General features: G+C 40.5%; 1 protein-coding gene across 1 annotated transcript in view; it reads left to right on the top strand.

Annotated features, from left to right (window-relative positions):
* Positions 1-2,765: 2,765 nt before the first annotated feature.
* Positions 2,766-15,872, top strand: part of RBPMS (RNA binding protein with multiple splicing) — a 106,843-nt gene continuing 93,736 nt past the window's right edge. Inside the window, exons 1-2 of the mRNA XM_011977744.1 lie at positions 2,766-2,815; positions 3,977-4,181. Coding sequence (XP_011833134.1) covers positions 2,766-2,815; positions 3,977-4,181 — 255 coding nt within the window. The remainder of the gene's footprint in view (positions 2,816-3,976; positions 4,182-15,872) is intronic.

Raw genomic sequence — 15,872 nt, 5'->3', positions numbered from 1 at the left:
TCTTCTTCTCTGCAATAATGATATTATTAGATAGGCTTGATATCCCATGATTTTTGTCATCAAGTTTGCATGGTATCTATATAGAGAGATAGGAAGATGCAATCTTATTTTTTTTATTTATTTTTTTGAAATAGCCTTGCTATGTCACCCCAGGCTGGAGTGCAATGTTGCAATCTCAGCTCACTGTAACCTCCACCTCCCAGGTTCAAGTTACTGTCATGCCTCCGCCTCCCTAGTAGCTGGGACTACAGGTGTGTGCCACCATACCCGGCTAATTTTTGTATTTTTAGAAATAGACATGCGGTTTCACCATGCTGACCAGGCTAGTCTCAAACTCCTGACCTCATGTGATCCACCCGCCTTGGCCTCCCAAAGTACTGGGATTACAAGAAGATGTGATTTATTTTAAATGTTTGTTTGCTGAGGGGGAATATCTGAGTTTACCTTTAAGTGTCAAAAATAATCTGATACTATGGTACTAGTTGTTCTTTTGTTCTTATTTCAGACTGAGTTAGTAGGTGTAGTCAGTTACTATGCTCAGGAAATAATGTTTGGAGATAAACTTTGTGTGTGCTCTCTGTACATTTCATAGTATCATTTAAAAGCAAACCTCTTTAATCAAAGCCAAAAAGGAAAGGATGTGTTCTCTTTCTTCCATGTTTCTTGGCAGATCTTACAGGTGAGTGGGAAGTCATGAATGGGCAATTTCCAAGAAGTACAAAAGTAATTTTGTTCATAAAGCAAAATATTTTCCTTTGATTCATGATTTACAAGGAAACCCATAGCTTAGCACCTACAAGAAACTTAAATAGGCTGACTTTGCAGTGAGGGTCTCAAAGAAGGAATGCTGTGAGAAAATCTTTTGACATTCTGATGATACATTCGTCTAAAGGTTAGGAGGAAAAACTTCTTTCTTAGAGTGTGGCTCCCCCACCCCCCACCCCCCTTGCTTCCCTCTTGCTAATTGCCTGTTTTTTTTAATTTTTTTTTTTCCCCTTTTGTTTTGAGAAAGGGTCTCTCTCTGTCTCCCAGGCTGGAGTACAGTGTCCAGGCTGGAGTGCAGCGGCACCATCACTGCTCGCTGCAGACTTGACCTCCTGGGCTCAGGCATTCCTCCTACCTCAGCTTCCCGAGTAGGTATGACTATAGACATGTACCACTTTGCTCAGCTAATTTTTGTATTTTTTGTAAAGACGGGGCTTCACCATGTTGCCTAGGCTGTGCTTATTTTTTATAATGAAAAAAAAGATGAAAGCCAGGTGCGGTGGCTTACGCCTGTAATCCCAGTACTTTGGGAGGCTGAGGCAGGATTATTTGAGTCCAGGAGTTCAAAACCAGCCTGGGCAACATAGTGAGACTTCGTCTCTACAATCAATCAGTCAGTCAATCAATCAGTCATTTGATCAATCAGTTGTAGTAAAGAACACAGAACAAAAGTTTACCATCATAACCATTTGTTTATTTTATTTTTTGGAGATGGGGTCTCACTCTGTTACTAAGGCGGGTCTCAAACTCTTGGCCTCAAGCAATCCTCCTTCCCAGTGTACTAGGATTACAGGTGCCAAGCCCTAGCCTTTTTTTAAGTGTACAGTTCAGTAGTGTTGAGTATGTTCACGTTGCTGTGCAACAGAGCTCCACAACTTTTACGTCTTGCAAAACAGAAACTCTATACCCATTAAACAACAGCTTGCTGTCTCCGCATCCACCCCACCTCTAACCCCTTGGCAACCAGCATTCTTATTCCCTTTTTCTATGGATTTGACTGTTCAGATACATCATATAAGTAGAATCATTCAGTATTTGTCTGTTACTGGCTTTAAGTCAGCCTAATGTCCTCAAAATTCATCCATGTCGTAGCATGTGCCAGAATTTCCTTCCTTTTTAAGGCTTCCATCATATTTTTCCATCCTTCTGTCAAAGGGATGTTTGGGTTGCTTCCACCACCGGGCTATTGTGAATAATGCTGCAGTGAGCATGGGTGTGCAAATATCTTTTTGAGATACTGCTTTCGTTGTCACTGGGTCTACTACTACTGGGCAATTGTTTTGGATTTTTTTTGAGGTTCCCCATAGCAGCTCGCATTCCCACCAACAGTGCATAAAGGTTCCAATTTTTTCCACACCTTTGAGAACACTTCTTTTTTTTAACTTTTTTTTTTTTTTTAAAGAGATAGGTTCTCACTGTCTCACCCAGGATGGAATGCAGTGCCATGATCATAGCTCACTGCAGCCTCAAACTCTTGGGCTCAAGGGATCCTCCTGCTTCAGCCTCCCAAAGTAGCTGACTAGCTAGGACCACAGTCACACGTCACCACCACCGCCCCCCACGCCACCCCCCTGCGACTAGTTTGTTCCTCCGGCTAGTTTGTTTTTTTTGTTTGGCTTTTAATTTGTTTGCAGAGACAGGGTCTTGCTATGATGCCCGGCTGGTCAAGCCATCTTCCCGCTTCAGCCTTTCAAAGTGCTGGAACTACAGGAGTGACCTACCCTGCCTGGACTATTTTGATTTTTGATAGTAGCTATAATTGTCCATTTTTAACATTAACCGTAATGATCAAATAACTTTGAGCGCCTAGGGTTGAATAAATGTGAGATTTGTGTGCGGTCTGCAAAGCTGGAGTTAACATTTTTTTCTTTCACTTGCTCCTAAACACTGTTTTGGGGTTTTTAAACTTACAACGGGTCTGGTACAGTGTATCATTGTTTCTTCGTGATTTTCAGCATAGTCTGTATTTTTAACCTAGGTAGAAAAAGCAGTGGAACATCATGGTAGTGAAAATTGCAGATCTCAAACTTGGCAGAACTATTAGAGAAAAGTAAAGTTCAGTAGAACAGATTGTGAGGAAAGCATCATTCATGTCGCAAGAGTTTACAAATAACAGGTGTACAATGCACTGGGATGTTTCTTGCCCATTAATGGAAATGCTCCGGAGACTGTACAGTCAAGAAGATGGATAAGGTGGTAGATCCTTTCCGCTCTCTCCTTTGATTCATTTTTTTCCCTCATACTGCCTAACTTCCTCTGTTGCAGACGCTGGGTAGTATCAACATATGTTTCCTTATCGTTCAATCTGAAAAATAAACCCTCCAAAAAATTAAAAAGGGAAAAAGTAATGTTCTGATTTATCTGCCATCAATATTTTTTATTTGTGGATTCTCTTAATACCATATCAGAAATAACTTTATTTTTCTTTTTTTGAGATGGAGCCTTGCTGGAGTTCAGTGGCGCAATCTCGGCTCACTGCAAGCTCTGCCTGCTGGGTTCAAGCGATTCTCCTGCCTCAGCCTCCCGAGTAGCTGGGATTACAGGTGTGTGCCACCGAGTCCAGCTATTTTTTTGTATTTTTAGTAGAGATGGGGGTTCCACCATGTTAGCCAGGATGGTCTCGATCTCCTGACCTCGTGATCCGCCCGCCTCTACCTTCCCAAGTGCTAGGATTACAGGCGTGAGCCACCGCGCTGGGCCTGTTTTTTATTTTGTTGTTGTTTCTTTTTGTATAGTCTTTCTAGGTTGCCCAGGCTGGTCTCGAACTCCTGGGCTCAAGCATAGGAAATGTCTGACCTTAACAGCGCATGGCTACTGAGTAACAATTCTAAACAGTATTTCTTGGGCCTTTACTGTGCTAGATATTACCTCTGGTGATACAGGCAAAATTAAGCCAAAATATGAAATAAAACATTTAGGCTTCTTTTACACTCCATTTTCTCCTTCCCTGCCTCTCCAGGTCTCAGTCGCTTTTCATCTTGGCCCTTCGTTTTGTTGCACTCCTAGGATCCTGGAGCCTAGCAGGGTTTTCTCAGTTCATTCCCACTCCTTTCACCCTCCCCGTGGCAGCTCCAGAATAAGGGTTTCTGGCCCTTTATCTTCTGTTTCTGTAAACCTTCGCCGCCAGTCACTGCCTTTTCCATTTTAATTGCATTCTCCCACCCCCGCGGTCTTCCTGGAATGCTTCCTGTTTTGCTCTCGGTGGGGCCAGTCCTCCAGGGATCCGCATCTGCATCTCTTCTTTTGCCTTCGTCTGGCTGAGTCCTGCTGAAGCGCTGAGCCCTAGGCGCAGGCGGAAGCTGGGTCAGGTGCGCGGCCGCACTTCCGGTCGCGCGGCCCACACCGGTTGCTATTGTGGTGGAGGTCCGAGTGGGCTCGAACCGGCTGTTCGAAGTCCGAGGGTACTGAGAGCCACGGTACCTGTAAGGGATCTGTTAAACTTCCTCAGATGGGATGGGGGAAAGGTCAGAGGGTGACATTTCTGGTGACCGATGCCTGAACTGGAGCTTCCAGGGGAAGGCTAGAGAAAGACTTGTCGATAAGCTCTCCCTCTTGGGGCCATGACTCCTACCATTACTTTTATTTACTCATGATAGCTTTTTAAAAAACTGTGAAATTAATAATAATTCCCCTGAAATACTCACCTGTGGCAATGGAGCAATGAAACAAAGCACGTGCTTACGTATTGTCCACACAGCTGGCAGTGGCTCCTCCGTACTGAAGGCGGTTGTTACAGTCACCTCAAGCCCTGCAGCTTCTCCACAACCCGAATCTGGAATATGCTGCGTGGATATTGCCTTTTTATAAAATATTAGAATCCGTTGGCCCAAGGCCTATGTACTCCTAAACTGTAATACTTAATATTTTTTTCTCTGAATTCTGTTTTAAATAGTTTTTTAAAAAGGTGTCCTGCACTATTGTTTTTCGTAATTATGGCTAAAAAAATAAAAAACCTTTAAATGTGCATGATGTAAAAACAAAAAGCCTGCGTAGTATAGTGGTTAAGAGCCCAGGCTTTGAACTGCTTGAGTTCAAATCAAGCTCTAACACCAGCTATTTTAATTTTGGACAGGTTCCTTAACCCTCACTTTCCTAGGTTGCAAAATAACTCCTGTCTTATAGGCTTGTGGTAAGGGTAATTGGGTAGATACAGGTTTACAGTTGCTTATCTGAAATCCTTGGTGTCGGATGTGCTTAAAAATCTTTCAGATTTTATATTGATTGATTAATTGGCTGAAACAGGGTCTGTCTCTGTCGCCCAGGCTGGAATGTAGTTAGCTTACTGCAACCTCTGCCTCCCAGGTTCAAGTGATTCTCTTGCCTCAGCCTCCTGAGTAGCTGGGACTACAGGGGTGCACCACCATGCCCGGCTGATTTTTGTGTTTTTAGTAGAGACAGGGTTTCACCATATTGGCCAGGCTAGTTTTGAGCTCCTGGCCTCAAGTGATCCTCCAGCTTTGGCCTACCAAATTGCTGGGATTACAGGTGTGAGCTACCGCACCCAGCCTCTTTCAGATTGTGAAAGATAACAGAGTACATAACCCATAAGTAACATAATACAGTGAGGTCTAAGGTAGCACATAGTAATTAAGTACATTAATTTTTCTTCAGTGCACGTGAATACTACACTAAGTGAGATAAATTAAAACTATAAATAGTTTTACATCACTTTAGATCAGGTTTTGCCACCCAGTGAGTTTGCACCGCCCTCCTCCCAGACTCACCACTATAGGCTTTCAGAGCATTTAGATTTTGTAATTGTGGATTAAAGGTTGTAGAGTCGTATGTAAACCATTTGAACAGGGTCTGGCGTATAGTAAGCACCCTATAAATGTTATGTGCAAAACTGAATTCTTCCTATACTTTATAACTAGATTGTTATTTTTTAAAAGAGTAGTTTAAATCATAGTGGTTTAAAGTGATGTAACGAAGGCCAACATAACTATCTGTGTGTATTTTTCGCATATTATCTCATTTGGGTTTCAGGTCTGTTTTTCCCATGGTAAAAGAACAAGAAAGACAGAACGAAGAAGGCAGAGCAGAAAAGTTGCATGTTCCTCCTCACTCCATCTTGCCTAGCCAAAACAGTTGAACAGTTTAAGATATCTATTTCAAAGATTTCAAATAAGTTCTAAAATGTATTCGTTTGTTGTGACTTGTGACTTCAGCCTTGACTTGCCTCTACTCTTTAAGTACACGGTAAGAACTGAAAGCCACCCTGTGCATCTTAAATCTTTTAATCTGCTTTGCTGCCAATGGATTATTTCTCGAACATGATGGTGTAGAAAATTCTTAAATTTTAGGCAACTTAAATGCTTCTAAGATTTTTTTTTTTCTTACCAAAGAGAGGTGGCTTCTGAGTTTAGGACTGTGGGGTTGATGTTTCATGTGAGTTCATGGCTGCATTACATTTGGCCTGAAAGTCTAGTGATCTGGTATATTTTATCCTGTGATCCGTTAATATCTATTGAAAATACACTATAGCTCTTATAGTGAAAAATAATTACACCTATTTCGTCCTCTCTTTCTACTTAATACACATATTTACCCAGTCTAAGCCTGATCAAAAGGACAATGGTGGGAATGCCTGAAAGAATAATGTATGCTTTTCAAAAGATAAACCAGATACTGGAAGCAGAAACTCTGAAGGACAAAGTTAAAATCTGAAGGTAAATCTTACTGCCCTTGTGTCTGCAAGATAGACAGATTGACAAAAGTAACTATAATACAGAGCTATTTAGATAATTCAAAAGAATTACATCTTTAGATTATTTTATTGGCTTATCTGAAGAACTATAAATTCCATTTTATGCATAAATTAGTAACCTATTAATTTATTTTAATTCTCTGTAGAAGGAAAGCTGACATTGGAGTCTTTCATCTTTTCTTTCTCCTTGCCATTTCTTCGTCAGTTATCTTTAGTCTGTTACATATATAGATATATACACAGATATATGTATGTATTTTCCTGAAACAAGGTCTTGCACTGTCGCCTAGGCTGGAGTGCAGTGGTACAATCACAGCTCACTGCAGCCTAGACCGCGCAGGATCTAGCGAGCCTACCACCTTAGCCTCCTGAGTAGCGTGTACTACAGACCACCACTCCCGGCTGATGTTTGTATTTTTTGTAGTGATGGGGTTTCACCATGTTGCCTCGGGCTGTTCTGGAACTCCTGGACTCAAGTGATCCACCCACCTCAGCCTCCCAAAGTGCTGGAATTTTAAGCATGAGCCACTGTGCCCAGCCTGTAAATACATTTAGGTGAAGACTTTGCTAAAGAAAGAGACAATGAAATCAGTTAAGACACCAATACGGTACGTGAAACACAACTTGGAGCATTAAATCAAAATTGCCAAAGCTCACCTTTTTCAAGTGTAAGGCTTGTTTCTTTGTATATGCTTATCTCTTTTGCAACTTCATGTTACCCTGATGTGTGGGATATTAACTTTAAAGATGATTTTATCGTTTTATGGTAGTTATTCCTTCGTTCACTTTCCCCTTTATTGTGGTTAATCTGTGAAGTAGATTTGGTCATGCAATACATTTTATTTTTAGCAGTCTCACAGTGTTTTAACTCTTGTATTTTATTGCCTTTAATACAAGAATGAAGGCCAATAATCAGTAAGTGTGAGGCTGTTCTGTTTCATACTTGATACTCAAAAACTAACTTCTGTGTTTTCTATTTTAAGGCTTACTACAGCTAGACTGCTTTTTCAGCCGTCAGTTAAAATAAGCTTTTCTTAAAAATGAGATGATAAATAATTACAGCATTAGAATCCCTAATATGTGCGTGTATGTGTGTGCACGCACATGGGTGCAGTATGATAGTGGCTGCAGCGACAGAAAACCAAAGTAATGTGGCTTAACCATAATAGGCATTTATTTCTCTCTCACGTAAAAGTCCGAAAAGTGATCTATATTTAGCAGACTTTTTTGGTGTGTTTTTTTTTTTGGAAACAGGGACTTGCTCCATTGCCTAGGCTGGAGTGCAGTGGCATTATCCTAGCTTTCTGTAGCCTCAGCTTCCTGGGCTCAAGCGATTTACCCAGCTCAGTCTCCCAAGTAGCTGGGACTCCAGGCACATGCCACCACACGTGGCTTTTGTGTGCATGTGTGTGTGCGGTGGAGGGTAGTTGGGGTAGAGATGGGACTTTAATTTATTGCCCAAGCTGACTTTATGTTTTGATTCTCTGCCATCTTCATCAGCTGTCATCTTATGATCTAAGATGGGTGCTCCAGTTCCCACAGTCATCTTCTAGGCAAGAAGAAAGCAGGAAAAAAAGGCTCTTTTTATTTTATTTTTGATTTTGTTGCATACCAAAGGAATGTTCTCTTTTAAAGGCACCACCTAAAAGTTACAGGCATCACTTCTGTCCATATCATAGGCCAGAATTTACTAGTATGGTTTGAGTATCCAAAAGAGTGCTCCAGAATCTGAAACTTTTTGACTACTGACATGATGCCCAAAGGGAATGCTCAACAGAGAGTGTAATTGCAAATATCCCCCAATATGGAAAAACTCGAAAACTGAACACTTCTGGGCCCAAGCATTTCAGATGAAGGGTACTCAGCCTGTATAGTACTAACTAGCAAGGGAATTTAGGAAATGATGTGCCCAACAGAAATTTATTACTACATAAAATAGAGAAGATATTAGAGGAAGTTAGCGGTTATAATAGTAAAGTGTGTAATAGTGCAATGTTTTGTGAATTTTGGATACTCACCATTATAAACATCTGACAAAAGAAAAAGACTCAACTGCATTATAGAGCTGCTGGGTTCTATGAATCAGCAGTCTTGAGCATCCCTGCAAAATATTTCCTTCCAGCCTGTCTCCCATGGAGAAAAAGATCTCCTACTTCTTAATTTAGGAAAGACTTTATAAGGAGATATTACCATATTAAGAAGTGAAACATACGATAAAAAGAAATATGAATTCCATAACAAAGGGGAGAAAGTAAACGTCTTTTCAACTTACATTGAAATAAATATTTTCAGAACTTTATTGTGTCTGTACAAAATTGTATCTGCATCTTTTTTTTAAACTTAGCAATGAATCTTCGACTTTCTATATCAGCAATGTAGATCTAACTCATTTTAAAAATGGTATGTTGTAATTTGGGGAATTTTAAAACAATGTTAATACATAACTCACATATCTCATTTGTGATTACGTTTTTTTGCTAGGTGGTGGATTATAGATAGCTCTCTGATATAAACAGGAGATTTCTAAAAGCCTCTTAGTCTTCTTGCCTCAGCAATCTATGGTCCATCCTTTCAGTGTTCCCTGAATTTTCTCTGTGAGAATACATGTGCTGTTAAAAGTTAAGAGGACTATGACACGGAAAGCGAATAAACATAACAAAAATTGTTGAGATGATTTGCAATTGTCGTTCCCATTGTTTAATTCAGAATGGAACATAGGAAAATAAATTAGGTTTCTCGTTCTAAATATTGTTTGCCTAATTCTTTTAGAATATTAGAATGTAACTTATTAGTTCTATGTTGGGTAACCATTGGAAGAGTCAACCTGTATTTGACATTTTTCACATGCCCTTAACGTTAAGCATGTGTGAGGTCTTCCTGTATGCATATTTGGATGTACAGCCTAACTGAGGTGGAAAACACCAAGATGTTGGCAGGGCAGTTGCATTCCAAGTATGTGTTCTTTTTGCTCTTCCTGCCATTGGCTTCAGGATTTCAGTACTAGTCTTAACACCAGGTCCTTTTCCGTTCCCTCCCATCTTGACTAGGTTGCCTCTCGAATTCAAGTCAAGGCATGTTTTCTATCAAATATAGACTTTCAAAATGAAAGCAGCAGTGCATGAAGAAGAGAAAAAGACCAGTAGAAATGTGTAAAAACTAGAGAAAGTATACAGAGAGCAGTGGGTAGAAATGGGTGTAATGGTTGACAGCTGTTGGACCCAGGAGTCATGTCTTGTTCAAGATTCAAATCCTGGCTCTGTCACTTTCTAGTTACCTTGAACCAAGTTATTTTGAACTTGTTTCCTTATCTATAAAATGGGGACAGAAATAGAATGTAGTATCTGTTGGATTCAGGGTTAAATAAAGAGTTCATGTAATAAAATGCTTGGTAGTATGTTTGGCAACTATTACACAACTGTATATACTGTTCATTTCTTCTCTGTGTCCAGATTATTAAAATATTGTGAGACCATACCCATGGCGGGGACCTTTTCTGTCTTCTGTTTCTTTTAACTGCTGTCCTGGCTAGCTTTTTTACTTAGCCTCTGGGATTGAAATCAGGACTAGAAATTTGGGAGTTTGGCATGTTAAATTGGGATGAAAGCTGGGAGTACTGGAGAATGACAGGTAACTTCTGCAAGGGTAAACAGTGATAAGAACCCACTAATTGCACATTCTCAGGCTTTTGAACAGTTCCCGTTGTGGCATGTATTCCTTCAGTGCTTTGTTGTACGTAACTGAGAATGAAAGAAAAGAAGAAAACAAAAAGGAAAACTGTGATGTTTTTAAACTTGGATTTTGCTGTTGTTAAAATAGTAGGAAACTCTAACATGATCTTTTCTGACTTAGTCTTATATTCAGATATCCTGAAGCAACGTGATAATGTCCTGTTTCTTGCCCCCACCCAGCCCTTGATTGGATCCTTCTCCTCACACCTCCTCTTTTTTTGAGACAGAGTCTTGCTCTGTCGCCCCGGCTGGAGTGCAATGGCACGATCTCAGCTCACTGCAACCTTCACCTCCCAGTTCAAGTGATTCTCCCTGCCTTAGCCTCTGGAGTAGCTGGGATTACAGGCGCCTGCCACCACACCCAGCTGATTTTTGTGTTTTTAGTAGAGACAGGCTTTCACCATATTGGCCAGGCTTGTCTCAAACTCCTGACCTCAGGTCACCCGCCTGCCTCAGCCCCGCAAAGTGCTGGGATTACAGGCGTGAGCCGCTGTGCCTGTCCCACACTTCCTTTTAAATGGAGACAGAAGCAAGCACTGTCACCTGTACCTCACACAAGGAGAAACTGGGCCTCAAGGTGATTCAGTGGACGTGCATTGCTGCTCCTATGAGGCTTGAGGCCAGGTTTTCTGCTACTCTGATAGCCTCTTAGGCATTTTACCTTTCACAGAGTACTTTTCCATTATTTTATAAAGACCTCCTTCAGGGCCAGATTCCACAGTTTTATGGTTAGAACTTGGTTTCAACAGAAAATCTTGAAAAATTACAATTTACTTTTAGTTACACTTCAGGTCAACTAGGATGTCCTGTTTAGCAGGGCTCCAAGCCTTTTTAAAGAACAGTTTATCTTTCTTTTAAACAAATGAAGGTATTACACGGCTCACAGATGGAAGGCAGGTTGCCACATTAAAATAAATTAGTGCATGGTTTCCTTTTCCCAAATAACTTTCCTCTTAAAGTGAGGGTATAGGAGAGTGGATTAAAAGTATAGATTGCCACATACAGACACTTTAAAATCAACGAGCATAGTAACTAGTCAGCGTTTTAATATTTATTTAAAAGTAAGTTGCTTAAAAACCCTGGAGGTAGACTATTTAATCATTTGCATGCTAGTTTCTAAGAATTCATAATTAAGCAATTCAGCATGAAATGGATTTATAGATGGACTGTCTTAGATTTGGTACCCTGTAGCAGGCAGACTTATTTTCAGTCTGGTGGAAACACTGGATGGTTTCAACCTGGTATCTGTTTGCTTTTACTTCGTAAACCCACAACTGGACTTTGAGGAGGAGGGTGGGAAGGACATCATGGGAGGTCACTTCAGGTAGAGTCAGTCCCTGTGATACTGACTGGCAGCTCCCAGGTCATGAGCGAATGGCAACCTTGGTAGTATGCCTCCACTGCTGTCCAGGCCTTCAGTCCCACTCCTTGTCTTGGAATTCATGACACTTGAAAGAGAAGTCATCTCATAAAGTGCTGCGTAGTGTTTCCAGAGCTGCATGGCTGTGAAAACATAACTGGAGTTCTAAAAGCTGGCACGGTCTTTTATAACAACAGGTAAATGCAGTGACCAGTTTATTTGTGGCTTTTGGTTTCTCACTGCCTGAAAGAAAAAAAAAAAAGTATGTGTGTTGTTTTTGAAAACTAAAGGAAGGGCTTTCATTTTAAAATAAGCTTCAGAATAAAGTTACTTCTCCTTTGCCTTTTATGGTACTGACTGATGAAAGGCAGATAATATATCTGGTAAAAATCCTACAATGTATATTAAAATGAGTAAAAAATCAAAAAATAGGGTGACTAGCCAGTGTCTTAATAGTTTTGAAAAAATAGACTCCTTGAAAAGCCCTGGAGGTAGAAAATTTAATTACTTTGCATGCCAAAAGAAATGTTTCCATCCTGGGGTCTTGTACAGGCTGAGGGTGCTGGATTATAACAGTGTTTCATTTTTTGTAACTGACTGCAGTAGAAGTGGTGGACAACAACACATTTCACTCTCCTGGGCTTCTGAGGTCTTCAGATTCACACCTGCCATTTCAATGCCCTGAGACTTGGAAGATTTCTTTCTCCTATCTCTCCAAGCTAAAATCGTTTAATCATATCCTGTCATTGACTGTTCTGTTTATAATAAACTTCATGTGTAAAATGACATAAAGAATTGCTTCAGCCATTGACACAGTGTCTGTACTCATGGGGCTTTGTTGTTTAGGCAAGACTGAGATGTCTTCCATTATTTAGTGGGTGTTTTGATATAGGTCATGTGAATGCTGTTTGTCAAGCAAAGCAACAGTGCTTTGCACAGGAACTGAGTTGAGATTCTGATAGATAGGGATTATTATCTCCGCTGTCTCCTGCACCCCAGACAGTTTTCTCTTTGGAATAGCTCACGTTATTTCAGGCTCTCTAGGAGTGTGAGTGAGACTAGTGTCTTTCTCAGGGAAAACTGCCATTTTACTGATTTGTTTCCCAGCAGGAAACAGTCTGTTGGTGATGGATATACTGCTAAGAATAGAGAAAAATGAGAAACTACAGATACTTGCACAGGCTTCAGGGGCAAATTTCATTCATTGAGACATTTAGCCCATTTGTTTGTAACAAATCTACCAAATCGCTCTCATCTTTTAGGGGCTGGGGGACGGTAGGCAAGTAGAACAGTTATTCCAGGAATTGTCATTAGCCCGAAACTATTATATAATGATTGTGTTTCTTTTCTATCATATTTCAGTCACAGTATCATTTCAAGTGTCCCTCAGAAAGATGTCACATCCATAGATGGCACCTTGTAGGGAGGAAGCAGCAGTCAAGGATCATTAGTACTAGAACACAGGCCTTTCCTGTCAAGTGCTTTGTCCTCCATATCACTCTGCCTTCCTTCACGAGACGCCTTAACAAGGCTGCATTCGCGTGTCTGAGAGATCATCAGTACAGGTTCTAAGGACGAACAGGTTGTAAGAAGAAGGTGATGATCAAACGTGGCATTTTACATCATCAGTCCTTAGTTATGAAAAATATGGGCATTCCCGAGAGCTGTCATAAGTGGCCGGAAATCAGGGTCTGTAAAGTCCAAGGTACGGGAGAACTGGAAGCAATGAATAACTCATGTTTGAGGTACAGAGATGATTGTACCCAGTGTTACCATTTACAGAGAAGGCATCCAAGCCATAATAAACAAAATGCTAGACTAGATGTCACTGGGCAGGGCTGGAGTTGGGGGGTATTGGGAAGTAGAATATCACTAGGTGATAGTTAGGTAATTCATTGCTGGCATTTTATCCAGACACCAGAGGAACATGATCTTTGCAAGTATATTTGTTATCTGTCCTACCTCCACTCCCTACAATAATTTTTAGAAATACTACTAGTGAGTGCATAGGGATGATCTGCATTTCATTTCTTTCAGTGTGGTTCATGTCATTCTGTCATCTTTGACTTCTATAATGATGCCTAGGTAGGGAAGAGTGCCAAATGGTCCTTAGCCCTCAAATTCCTGCCAATCACTGAGTTGTTGGTAGTATTCTCTACTACAGGGGATATACCAGGACAGTTAGCTTTAGTTCAAAACCATTTATCGTATCAGAGAATGTGGGAGACTGGCTCCTGGCACTTGAGGAGTTTGTGTCATATGAGGTATGCTATTTGTCTAAAAACTATCCTTTTCACATTTGTTACTGTTTGCTAGTCAGAACTTCCAAAATCTTTTCCTTGGAGATTTCCTTCCAAAAATGTCAGTATCTCCTGACTTTCAGAGCAAATTGAGGGTTACTGTTCTTAACAGGTGTCTCATGCTGCCTTGAAGTATGGTTACTTGGTACAAATGTCTTCTTTCCCCTTCCTTGTGGATTCGTTGTGGCCTCTGTAGCAGTATTTCTCAGTGTGTGTTCTATGGGCTGCCTATATCTGTATCATTTAGAGTCCTTGTTAATGGGGCAAATTCCAGGGGCCCAACCTTACTTAGAGTATCCAGGATTCTTCACTTTAAATAGCCATCATACTCTCCCTGTGGTCCTTATGTTTGGGTAACCATTCATGAAGAATCTTGTAATATGGTCTGTGTACCTGACAGCTAGTTTGAAACGCGGAATCTCAGCCCCCACATTAGATCTACGAAATTAGAATCTACATTTTAGTAAAACGCTACATGAAAATAAGGATGCAAATTGCTTTGTAACTCTTTATAAGTAGGAAGCACTCATTAATTAATCACTGTTGGTTTGTGGATCTGCTTTTCATATATTTTACTTTTCCAAAAAGAAACCCCCCAAAAAAAACAGCTTTTAGCTTCTTGGAAATTTTGGGGGTGTCTCAGAAGAATTGTTCTCTTATTACATTATTCGCAGTAAAGAATAATAGTGAAAGTTCATACTATTACTAGTATAAGCACAGATTTAGTTATTTCCTCCTAAATAACTGCAGAAGTACCTTATAAAATCTAATTGCAAATCTGTTTCTTATACAAAAGGGTCTAATTCTTCTCTGCCTGTGTGAGATTCACTCAGGGCCTGACTCAAAGGTCTCTGCTCCAAGATCAAGAACATCTTCTCAACAATCTTCAGTGGCACTTGGCAATAGGAGCTTTCAAGGGCCACAATCTCATCTCAGTGGGAGTAGGTACAATTGAATGTTATTTGTATGTTCTTTTAAAACTAGAAAACCTTCCTGTGGATTTAGTCATGTTTCCCAAATGTGCTTGATCAGGAAATTCATCTGTATTGCTTATTAAAAATTCATACCCCTAAGCCTCATCCCCAGATCAACTGAATCAGAATTTCTGGGAGGGAGCCCCAGCAGTCTCTTAACAGATATCCTGGACAGTCTTGTGATCAGGCATATTTAATAAATACTGAATTATGTGATCCTTCCCCCAGGAGATTACCTTTCTGATTATATTTTTTAGCTGATAATCATTCCTTTTGTTTTCTTGAGCATACATTACCCCAAGAGCAGTAAAGAGGAAGCTCAGGATTGCTAGCTTAGTATTGAAAACCAGAAAGTGTGTATAACTAAATACTGCATAATATTGTTTGTCCAGGACTTAAACATACTTGATTAATAAGTATTAACTTAGCATGAGTTTATTAACTTATTGATTAACTTATGCATACTATTGTCTTTTCCATGGACAGTGTCCTGAAGATGGTAAGTGTTACATTTAGTCTGCGTGTAGAGGAAACAAGATCTAAAATAGAAAAATGGTGAACTGTCATGAAATACGTGGGGAAAAGAAAGAAAGATCAGACGGTTACTGTGTCTATATAGAAAGAAGTAGACATAAGATATTGCATTTTGTTCTGTATTTGAGATGCTGTTAATCTGTGACCCTACCCCCAACCTTGTCCTTGCAAGAGACATGTGCTGTGGTGACTCAAGGTTTAAAGGATTTTGGGCTGTGCAGGGTGTGCTTTGTTAAACAAGTGCCTGAAGGCAGCTTGCTGGTTAAAAGTCATCACCATTCTCTTAATCTCAAGTACCCAGGGACACGTACACTGCCAAAGGTCTCAGGGACCTCTGCCTAGGAAAGCTAGGTATTGTCCAAGGTTTCTCCCCATGTGATAGTCTGAAATATGGCCTCGTGGGAAGGGAAAGACCTGATCGTCCCCAGCCTGACACCCGTGAAGGGTCTGTGCTAAGGAGGACTAGTACAAGAGGAAGGCCTCTAGGCGGTTGTTGGCAGTTGA

This window comes from Mandrillus leucophaeus, unplaced genomic scaffold, assembly GCF_000951045.1.
Source record: "Mandrillus leucophaeus isolate KB7577 unplaced genomic scaffold, Mleu.le_1.0 Scaffold183, whole genome shotgun sequence".
Classification (NCBI taxonomy): domain Eukaryota; kingdom Metazoa; phylum Chordata; class Mammalia; order Primates; family Cercopithecidae; genus Mandrillus; species Mandrillus leucophaeus.
This window is presented reverse-complemented; position numbering and strand designations above follow the sequence as displayed.